The sequence below is a fragment of the Myotis brandtii genome, unplaced genomic scaffold (genome assembly GCF_000412655.1).
Source record: "Myotis brandtii unplaced genomic scaffold, ASM41265v1 scaffold1163, whole genome shotgun sequence".
In the NCBI taxonomy this organism is placed as follows: Eukaryota; Metazoa; Chordata; class Mammalia; order Chiroptera; family Vespertilionidae; genus Myotis; species Myotis brandtii.
The window spans coordinates 179,535-190,879 of record NW_005354025.1 but is presented as its reverse complement, the minus strand read 5'-3'; the positions used below and the strand labels follow the sequence as shown (position 1 = coordinate 190,879).

Sequence of the window (11,345 nt, the reverse complement as noted above, 5' to 3'; positions counted from 1 at the left end):
AAGAAGCTGGAAATTAGAGCACCATTTTTGCTACTCTCAGGCCAAAAATAAACCACAACCTCTCCTCATCTCAAGTTGCTGAAACTTGGGCTGCCCCAAAGCCTTGACTCCTCCCTGCTCTCATTCCCAGCTGGCTCAGTTCCCCATCTGGCCCCTGGGTTTATAAGCACATCAGTCTCTGCTGTCACCTTCAGTAAGGGAGGCTCCTACAAAGAGACTGACCAATCTCTACCCAGGAAGAAGCTGAGGACAAGATGATGGCCAGACCATACTGTGTGGTAGTGGCCCTACTGCTGCTAGCAGAAGTCTTCAGGCTTGGAGAAGGAGCTTCTAATCCTGGGTTTGTGGTCAGGATCACCAGAAAAGGCCTCGAATATGGTAAGTGGGTTTGGTCATTCCTCTGGTGCCCATTGTTGCCCATCAAAGTGGTGTAACCAGAACTTTTTAAATCTCAGGGGTGCCCTGCCTGGCTTAGAAACCTTGGCTATGTCACCCTCTGGACTTCAGTTTCCTCATCTTGAATTATCAAAGGTTAAGGGTAGGACTAGATCAGCATTTTTTCCTGGGTGGTCTGTGGAGCCCCCACATTAGAAATGCTGAGGCACAATTCTGGAGATTTACCTAAGATTGACTGATGTTGGGTCTAAGAATCTGCATTGTTGACATGTGGTCCAAGCAATGGTGAAAATCCTAAGGTTTGACCACACTATGGGGAATGATTCCTCAAAAGTCCCATTGTATTCCATCATTGCTTCCATGATCTGGTTGAATGAATAAGTAACAATGATTGCCATTTACCAGACACTTTGAGTTCATGATCTAATTTAATTCTCAGGCTCAGGTTGGTATTATTATTATTATTATTACCAGTTACATGTGGGGAAACTGAGGTTTATGGAATTTAAGGGACTTTCTTGCAATTATATCAACAGTAAGTGGCAAATCTTGCATTAACCTGGCCACTCAACCGTTATGCTTGGTACCTCCCACTGAAAGACCTAACACCCTCTATTTGCCCCCAGCCCGCCAATATGGAATGGCCACCCTGAAGAAGGAACTGTCCACCATCAACGTGCCTGATTTATCAGGAAGCTTTGAAGTCGGCTGGATGGGAAGTGTGAGTTATGAGTTTAAGAGGTGAGGTCTCCATTCTCTACCACAGGGGCAATGGAGGAGGAAAAATGGGGGCCTAAGGTCAAGGGGAAGGGAGATAAACATGGGATCATCACTTGGACTAGAGGCAAAGGACTATAGACAGCTCTTATGGGGCCTCTGGAAAATGCTATGTGTTTCCTGAATCATCAGGCTGGGAGGGAAACCCTTTGAAATCTTTCACTATCCCTTAGGTCAGCCCTGGATTTTCCCTCTACCAGGAATCCCTGGCACTCTCCTGATTGCCCAGATTAGGAAACTACTTGAGACAAACCATCCATCCCTCCAGAGCCCGGTGGGGGTCTGCAAGCAAGGACTTAGAGTCTTTCTGGAACCTATTCACATTTTATTTGCATGCCATCTCTTGAGGACAGCATCCACACATATCCCCAGTGAGGAATAAAGCAGGGGGCCTCCTGGTCCCTGGTGAACAAGTTCTGATTCCTCATCTCTCTCCCCCAAAGACTTAACTGACCTTATTCTCCCTCCAATTTTCACATATTCAGTATTAGAGTCCTCACTCCTCTCTCTCTCTCTCTCTCTCTCTCTCTCTCTCTCTTCAGAGAGGAAGGGAGAGGGAAAGAGAGATAGAAACATCAATGATGAGAGAGAATCATTGATTGGCTGCCTCCTGCATGGGATGGGGGTGGGGTGGGCGAAGGGCGGAATGGGGACCAAGCCTGAAACCCTGGCATGTGCCCTGATGGGGAATCGAACCGTGACCTCCTTGTTCATAGGTCGATGCTCAACCACTGAGCCATGCTGTCTGGGCTCCTTTCTCTTTTTTCATCCACTCTTTAGTTGCATGGATTTTTCTTCCCCAGCCTCCTCAGTGTCCAGAGTCAGCCCTTGGGGATTCTGATAGAAAAGGCTCCTCTTGGAATCCTTCTTGGAGACAATTTCCTGAATACAGTGGGCAAAGAAGAGCTATTTTAAATTTGCGCGTGCGCGCGCGCACACACACACACACACACACACACACACACACAGTCCAGGCCATGCCATTTAGAGGTCAATGCCCCTTCCCGTATCCCTAAACCACCTCTTACATCTGGTTTCCACAGTAGGTTACTATGGTCTGTTAACACATCCAGACCTGCCACCAGCTATGAGCTTTTCGAGGGCAGGGACTGAGTTTTGAATCTCTGTGGCCTCTGTGCCTACAGCCAGGTCAGACAGAGCAGGATCTCAATGAATGTTCAATGAGGGAACTCCTAAGTATCGATCTGGCAACAGTCATAAACTCCAGTGGCCACAGGGGAGTGGGTAATGTAGATGAGTATTCCAGGCAGAGTGACTATATGCAGTGGGTGGGGATCGGTGGGAAAGAGGGAACTTCAATGGAGGGAATTTAATAGAAGAGCTGAAAAGCCAAATAGGGAGTGATGAAGCAACCCAGAAATTAGCAACTACAAAAAGTTATTAACAGACCCAGAGCGGGCAAGACAAAGAGAGGGAACGTATCCAACAGAGCACAGTAGCTAGGGCTTCAAAGTAGGAGTTAAGAGCATGTCCAGCAAAAGCCAGTTCTAACTAGAAGTCAGTTGCAAAAGATCCTGGGAAATGTAGTTTTCAGAGGTCAGTCACATCCACTATAGGTCAGAGCAAGAGAAAGAGAATGAACCTGAGAGCAAATAGGCAAATTATAAGTATGATGTTTGTCTGGAGGGTATCTGCCCCATTTAAAGGGGGCAGCTGCTATGCACTGTAGTTGATTGATGCTGTAAGGAAATAAGAACATTCCCTTTTAACTTTTTCTTTTCTTTAATTGATTTGAGAGAGAGGAAGGGTAAGGAAGAGAGAGGAAGGGGGGAGGAGAGAGAAAGACAGGGAAACAGCAATGTGAGAGAGAAGCATCTATCTATTGCCTCCCACAGGCACCTCAACCAGGAATTGAATACACAACTCGGGTATGTGCCCTGACCAGGAATTGAAACCACAACCCTTCAGTGCACAGAACAATGCTCCAATCAACTGAGCCACACTGGCCAGGGCTTTTGACTTTTTCAAGAGAAACCAGAATTTTAGTTTAGTTTTGTTTTTCCTCATATGTTTACAAGGAAATGTCCTCATTTTAAAATGTTGGCAACTGATTCAAATTGTTAAGAACGTTATAGGAAAACGTTCAGTGCAGCATATTGATCATATGTTTGGCCCACAGATCACCAGGGCGTGATCTCAGACCTAAATTGTGAGCCTTATTTGTATTTGAAGTGTGGGGAGCAGAGAGAAGAAGCTGCCTCCTGGAGACAGGACACATAATGTGAAGCCAGCTCACAGGGTCCTCGCAGTGGTGAGGGTCAAGTGAGCACGACAGAAGTTAATGGGGAGGAGCAGCTAGTGGAGGTAGGTGTCACAGACAAGAGGAAGGTCTTGGGTCTCGAGGGAAATCTTCCTGGAGGAGGGAAAGCCCATGCAGACCTCGTAGGATGTGGGTGCAATGGGTTGGTTGTCCTTTGTGGTTTAAGTCAATAAATCAGAAAGAGAGTGTGAGAGGCTGGAGAGGATTCTGGGGATTCATTCAGAGGACTGATGTGGCCCTAGTTTTTCTGGATTTAATAGTCTTCCTTCCTTCCCTAGCCTGAGAATCCATAGCTTCCAAATCCGAAACTCCGATCTGAGTCTACTCCCAGGGAGGGGTGTCAGAGCCTCCCTGTCCAATAACTACGTGTCTATCAGTGGGAACTGGAAGGTGAAAAAGGCTTTCATGTAAGTAGTACTTGGGTTAGGATGTCTCTCAGCTCTGGGCAAGGGCATGTCCTACTCTGGACTTCCATTTCTGGATTCTTAAAACGTCCAATCTATAAAGGGCCCAGATCTTATTATCTCTAAGCCTCAGTTTCATTATCTGTAAAATAGGGTTAATTATAACCCAGCCCAGATGCATTTGTGGATTAAATAAAATGGCAGATGTAAGGTATTTGCAGTGTGTCTGGCGCATAGCGAATACTCAGTAAACACTGGCTGTCTTAGTCAGTGGTAAGAAGAGGCTGTCAAAATAATATAAATGGAGCCACTTGAAAATAGAGCCGGAGCTGCCATGCCAGAGGAACTGCCTTGCATGTTTTATGTCTCAAACCTTTGGAATGTTAAAACAGGGCAAAATAACCTTTGCACCGAGTCTAAAACAATCCTGTGCCCCAAAGAACTGTTTGCAAAGATAACAAGACAGTAGATACATGACTACTGGACTGATGACTCCTGGAGTTAAAATTAAAAACAGCATTTAGAATGAATATCACTACGTTACATCTTCATTAATAGAAATGCCTTCCTTCTATTGACATAGTTGTTCCCCTTCCCTTTCTTATAAATACCCATTGCCTTTGTCTCCTGATTGAAACATTACTTGGGCTTCTGCCTTATCAATGCTTCCTGAGTAGCTATTGTTATTGATCTCAAATAAATGTTTGTTGCCTCTCACCTTGAAAGGCCTTTCGATTTTCAGGTCACCAGGGCTCAGGTAGGATGCGCAGCTGGTTAATGGGGAGCTCAGAGATAAGCCGGGGTCTGAGTTCTTCTGGCTCCTCTTTCTGGAGGCCACTGATTATTCACCATTTGGTTCTCATTTCTCCCAACCAGCACCCTACAGGGTACTTTTGATCTGAGTGTGGATGGTGTTTCCATCTCGATTTATCTGAACTTGGGCGAGGACGGGTCTGGACGACCCACTGCCTCTGTGGCCCACTGCAGCAACTCCGTTGGCCACGTCAGCATTCACATTTCTGGAAACCTAAGGTAAGTCACCCCATACACTTGCTGGAAGTTATCAGAACTGCCTCAGCATCCAGCTTTCCCACAGGATGTCCCTGATGGGCCAGAAGAGCAAGATTTAAAATTCATCAAAATCAGAGGTCAGCCCTGGCTAGTGTGCTCAGTGGTTAGAGCACCAGCCCACGGACTGAAGGGTTGTGGGTTCGATTCCCAATCCCTGTCAGGGCACATGTGAGAGGCAACCAGTTGATGTGTTTCACTCACATCAATGTTTCTCTCTCTCTCTCTCTCCCTTCCAATCTCTCTTTCTAAAGATCAATGGGAAAAAATATCCTCGGGTGAGGATTAAAAAAACAAAAGATCAGAGGTCAGTGAACTAAAGTCTGTGGGCCCAATCCGGCAGGCCACCTGTTTCTGTAGATGAAGTTTCATTGGCTCACAGCCACGCTCATTTGTTTGCATTTGTCTCTGGGTGCATTAGCACTATGTTAGCAGAGTTGAGTAGTTGCAACAGAGACCATGCAGCATGCAATGCCAAAAATATTTACTATCTGGCCCTTTAAGAAAGTTTACTCACCTCTTGCAAGACTGCCTTTAGGGGAAATCCAGCATCTCAAAGCTCTGTGCCTGGAGCCAATGCTCAGTGAATACCGACTGAATGATGGTGACTGCCTCCCACTCTGTTTTGGTTGCACTGCATCACTCAGATCCTGGCAGGAAACAGAGGGCAACTCAAAAAGCTTAACTGACAAGAATCTAATGAAGAGAATATTCACTGGAGACTAGCAGCAGCAGGGAGCTACTACCACCCCTAGGGTTCAAGGTAAGAGGAAGGGAAGGGTGTTTCCAGAGTCTGGAAAGAGCTGGAACCTTGGAGAAGAGCTCTGAGACAGGAATATAGTGGGACAGCAGGCGGAGGGACCTGGGTGTAAATATCCCAACTCCTCTCTGTTTTCTACCTGTGTCTCCCTTTGGCCAAAACACCTAGAAGCCAGAGAGCAAGAAGGCTTGAGAGATGAATCTGTACATGTCAACCCCAGGATGCTACCTGCAGAACCCCAGGAAGCACTTGTGTCTAATGTTACCACATCAACTTATAATACACATACATTTCTAATGCATACCACTAATCATTCAACCAGCAAGCATCGAACGGTCAAGAAGACTTTATGGGAGAAAAATTTTTGCTGGAAGTAATTCCACTAACGCAGTTCACGTATTTCCCTCAACCTCTCACCCTCACCCCCAGGTGAGAACACAGTGTGAGAGGCTCTGTTCGGGGCCATGACTCTCACAGAGTGGTGTCTGTGGTTGGGAGGGGCTCTCGGTGGGCAGCTTTACCTGAAGTGGGTTAGACTCACAGCCTGAGCACCATGAGGTTATTCAGCAATGTCCCTCCACACCTACCTTAGCAGGTAGAAGGGGCTCAGTGCACATTTGCCAAATGAAGGAACGAGTGAATGATTAATTGGTAAGTGGCCAGGTAAGTTGTGTGGTGGATTTTGCAGGGTACAAAGACTAGGTCTTACTCTCCTTATCATAACTTTAAAAATGTAAATGCTTCTGAGTTCATTTGCATAGTTCAAAATTCAAAAAGTGCAAAGGGTACAGAGTGAAACAACCAACTCTCTTTGCCAGGGCAACCAATATTAAGTGTCTAATGTCTCATCCTGAGTGTCTATGCTTGAACACTTAGATATTTTACTACTCTATGTTAACACAATTGGTAGCATGCTATAGTACAGAGAGTGGTATATCCCTAGCTCGCCTTACTTCACTATATCTTTGTAAGCTCTTCCACACCTGAACATAAGAGCTTCCTTTTCAAAGTACTTCATTATATGAAGACACTAAAATGTAATAATTAGTCCTCTATTGATAGACTTCTATTTTTAGTGTAAGGGGTTTTCTTCCAGTCTTTCACTACTACAAACAATGCTACAAAGGATAACCTTGTGCATAATATCATTTGGCATCTGGACAAATAAGTTATAGAATAAATATTTAAATGGTATGTGCATTTTGTCATTTTAACATATACTAACAAATTGCCCTTGCCGTGGTTTGCTAGTTAGTGGCTGTTTCCCCCCATTACCGTCAACACAGCATATTATCAAAGATTTAGCGTTCTGTCAGTCTGAAAGGTGAGAGTATGTCAGTATCCAACGGTCACCCACCCTTGGATTAAATTCATCTGGCTGCGATCTTCTTGGGATAACATGGGGAAGGTTAAATCTATGGGTAGCCCTCTTCTTGGAAATCTCAGTTCATCGTAAAGTGAATCCTGACCCTCTTTCCTCTTTTCTTCAGCTGGCTCCTGAACCTCTTCCATAAAAGAATTGAAAACAAGTTAAAAGATATCTTGAAACAAGAGGTAAAGAAAGGATAAGTATATTTTCCATTAAAAATCATTGACAGGTGCATATTTGATATTTGGAAACAGTCTTGTCTTTTAAGTAGGTTACCATTTGAATTTGCTTAAAACAACCTTACTCATTTGTGGTGCAAAGGCAAACCTCAAGGCTTTCCCCAGTGTGAATGATCACATATGCTAAATTGGCATTTGAAACTGACAGTGTTTGATATCTAGTTGTAGATAATATTAGAGAGATATGGAGAAGTGGCTTTGGATCCCTGCCTCACACCATACACAAAAATCAATTCCCAATGGTCTAAGGATTTAAATGCCAAAACAAATCGAAAACTTTTTAGTAGATAAACCTAGGATATCTTTCTCACCTTGAGGATAGTAAAATGTTTTTTAAATAAGACTACCCCCTCAAAAAAAGGCATCATATTGAGAAACGCACTGGAGTTGGCCCTCAGTATCTCTCACCTCTGGAAAAGGCCTTGGCCTTGGAGGCAAAGAGGTACCTCTTACATTTACCCTTTGTGTATATTTGGACAAATCAACACACATCCTGAAGCATCAGAGATGGAGTAGGAATAGCTGGAATTAAGAAATCACAAAACTAAGGGCTTCTGGGATCTCCCAAGCTGTAATTCTTGGCTTACAGAGGAGTAAGTTGGCCTACTGAGGAATACAATTCTGGAGCAGACCCTCCATCTGGCTTTACTTTGGAGCCCTCTGGTGGCCATAGTTAGTATTGCCCACAGACCAGGCACCGTGCTCCTTGACAGATTCGCTGATGACAGAAACCCCAGTAGGTAAAGGAGGCAAAGGTGCTGGGGGCTGGGGTGGCAGAACCTCTAATTCAAGAGCTGCCTCTTGTACCTAGAAGCTCTTCTGCTTTGTCCCTCTGCTCTCTAATATCAGCCTTTATGTACTACATTGCTTGCCACTCAGCTGCCAGAAAACCATGACAGTGGTAGGCCGTAGGGCAGTGCTGACTTGACCACCATCCACTGTAACTGGGTTCTAGGAACTTAAATTGGGCCCATCTGTCTGAGAGGCCAGCCCAAGTGGGACAATAACCAGGTGTTGATGGGGGTAGTGGTCTCTTCTCCCTGTTCACCATATTCTCTCCCTCCCCTCACATACCTACCTACCAGGTGGGGATATAACACACAGTTCCTAGAGTGGAGGAGGCGGGAGGAGGGAGAAGGAAGGACTTTCCTGACTTTCTCACTCACTTTCTCGGCAGATCTGCGAAATCGTCAGGACGTCAACATCCTCACACCTGGAGCCCTATCTCCGGACTCTGCCAGGTTAGGAGCCCCCTCACTTCTCGGGTGCCATCAGATGTCATTGCACCCAGTAGCCCTGGAACCACCACCCCGGCAAGAGCCCTGGGAGAATTTTCCCCATTAGATATCTCTCCATCTTACAGAGTTAGATATGGGATGACCACCTCTTGAGGCGGGGTGTCTGTTCTCTAGAGGTGGGGGAGTAAGGTGATTAAGGGTGGAAGGGTGGTGACTCACAAACCTGCTGGGAGCACAAGGTGGGCAGAAAATTAGGAATATGTGGGAGAATCATGTGTTTGCTTTTACAAAACAGGGGTGCTCTGACCTCCCTGTGCAGGGCTGGGGACCCTCCTAGCCCTGACCCTCTGGCTGACACAGGTACCTTTTACAATCACACATCGGGTCAGGTCTCCCCCTCTTCTTGAAATCTATCAAAGACTCCTCCGACTCTCAGAAAAATGGGCCAGCTGTGGGGGACAAGGCCACCACAGCACTGTCTTCAGCTTTACCTTGCTCCCGTCCCCAACTCAGCCAGCCACTCTGGTCCCTAGTCATCCCTCTAATATACGGTGCTCCATACAGATCTCTGCACATACCATTCCCTCTGCCAGTGCCTTCCTCCACATTTACCCACCTTCACCAGTCAACACCTGCTGTTCCTTCAGATCTCAGCCAAAGCAACGCCTCCTCTGGGAAGTCTCCCCTGACTCCCTGTGCGAGTCACTTTACTCCCTGTTATATGGCTGGCACCATCCTATGGACTTCTATTTAACATCTAACATACTAGCAATTGAACATTTATTTCCTTGAGTATTTGATTTTTCCTCCTCTGGACTTATGCTCAGTAAACACTGAATTAATGAATGAATCAACAAATGAATGAATGAATGAAGTACTCTCTCTGTGACAGAAGATACACAGATATGCCCCAGCCCATTTCCATTCTCCAAAGGCTACAGTCCATGTGAAAGGAGCTCCCGGTATAGAATTTGCACAACTGTGTTTAGCCACTGTTCACAATGCTGCCTCTTTCCCATTCCATAGTCACCTTGATGATTGACCAGGTTGCTGGCATTGACTACAGTTTAGTAGGAGCTCCCCAGGTGACCTCCCAAGGCCTGGACACGCCCTTCAAGGTAAGGGGTTGTGGGTAAAGGGTCTTGGAGCTGAGAACTGGCAGGAAATCAGCTCCACCTCTCAGAGTCCGCTCCTACCCTCCCTCTCCAGTCCACCTGCCTGTCAGTCCACATCCTTGATCAGGGCCCACAGTGGGCAGATGTGATACTCAGCACTGCAGAGCAAAACCTAAAACAAGGTTTCTGAACCAATGTGGTAAATCTGTCTAGAGTCCAGAGAGAGCTGAGCTTGAATCCTGGCTCTATCCCTTATGTGGTGGGGAACCTTGTAAGAATTAACCTCTCTATTACATTGGAAATACTAATAGTCTTCCCCATAAAGTTGCCATAGGGATTAAGTGAGATGCGTATGAAGTGCTTAGCAAGTGCCTGGCACATAGCACATATATAGGGTAGCATTCACTATCTGGCCACGCCTATAGTGCACTGAAGAATGGCTCTCTAAAATGTCCATGTCCTGGAACAGAGTGTGGAATGGTGAAGGCCTGGGGCGTGGGGCGGGGGCGGGCTGGAGGGGATCAATGGGCGTGTCCTATACCTTGAAATCTGTAAATGTTACCTTACAGCCCTAGCCAGTTTGCTCAGGGGATAGAGCATCGGTCTGTGGACTGAAGGGTCCTGGGTTTGATTCTGGTCAAGGGCATGTACCTCAGTTGCAGGCTCCTCCCTGGTCTGGGCCCTGGTCAGAGCTCATGCAAGAGGCAACCAATCGATATGTTTCTCTCACATTGATGTTTCTCTCTGTCTCTCTCTCTCTTCCACTCTCTCCAAAATCAATGGAAAAATATCCTTGGGTGAGCATTAAAAAAAAAAAAAAAAAACGTTCCCTTACCTGGCAGAAGGGATTTTGTAGGTGTGATTAAATTAAGGGTGTTGATGACAAGATTATCCTGGCCTGTTGTAATCACGGAAATCCTTATAAAAGGGAGGTAGCAGATAAGAGACAGAAGGCAATGTGACAATGGAAGCATGAATTGGAATGAAGCAAGAGCTGATGCAACGGAGGGGCCTCTGGAAGGTAGAAAAGACAAGGAAGCAGATTCACCCTTGAAGCCTCTAGAAGGAGCCCAGCCATAATAACATCTTGAGCTTAGGCTTCTGACCTCCAGAAATGTAAGGGAATAAATCTGTGCTGATTTAAGCCACTAAGATTAAGGGAAGTTATTACAGCAGCCGCAGGAAACTAGGACACCCCCTCTTCATACCGGGCTCCTCCACAACTCCCCCGTGGGTTGAGCCAGGCCCTGGAGTGCCACGCCCTCCAACCTTATTTCTTTAACTAATACGTATGTGCTTCTTACTATGTCCCAGATGCTGTTCAATATTAACTTCTTTAAATTTCATATTACCTCCATGAAGTAAAAACTTTTAGCATCATCCCCATTTTACAGGTGAGGAAGTTGAGGCACAGGCAGTTAGTGACTGGCCTGAGGTTGCAGAGTCAGTAAGTGGCAGACCAGGGCTCCAACCCATACTGTTAAGCTCCAGAGTCCATGCTTTTCACCACTGGCTGGGCCTCCTGTCCCATGTCCTGAGCCTGAGTGAACACAGGACGTATCTCCCCACCAAAAGAGGGATTTCAGGCAGCTGTCAGGGCCTAGATGTTGTGGCGCCAGAGGGAATATTTCAGGACCCCTGACCACACATTCTGGAGAGAAACTGCGCCCGCCCCCCCCACTCACACCCTTCTCTCCC

At 46.2% G+C, this 11,345-nt stretch overlaps 1 protein-coding gene across 1 annotated transcript in view; it reads left to right on the top strand.

The window, feature by feature from the left end:
- The first annotated feature begins 254 nt into the window (after positions 1-254).
- The window catches only part of LOC102259856 (lipopolysaccharide-binding protein), a 23,347-nt gene continuing 12,256 nt past the window's right edge, over positions 255-11,345 (top strand). The window contains exons 1-7 of the mRNA XM_005858256.2: positions 255-378; positions 1,023-1,137; positions 3,733-3,861; positions 4,735-4,890; positions 7,177-7,240; positions 8,472-8,535; positions 9,559-9,650. Coding sequence (XP_005858318.2) covers positions 255-378; positions 1,023-1,137; positions 3,733-3,861; positions 4,735-4,890; positions 7,177-7,240; positions 8,472-8,535; positions 9,559-9,650 — 744 coding nt within the window. The remainder of the gene's footprint in view (positions 379-1,022; positions 1,138-3,732; positions 3,862-4,734; positions 4,891-7,176; positions 7,241-8,471; positions 8,536-9,558; positions 9,651-11,345) is intronic.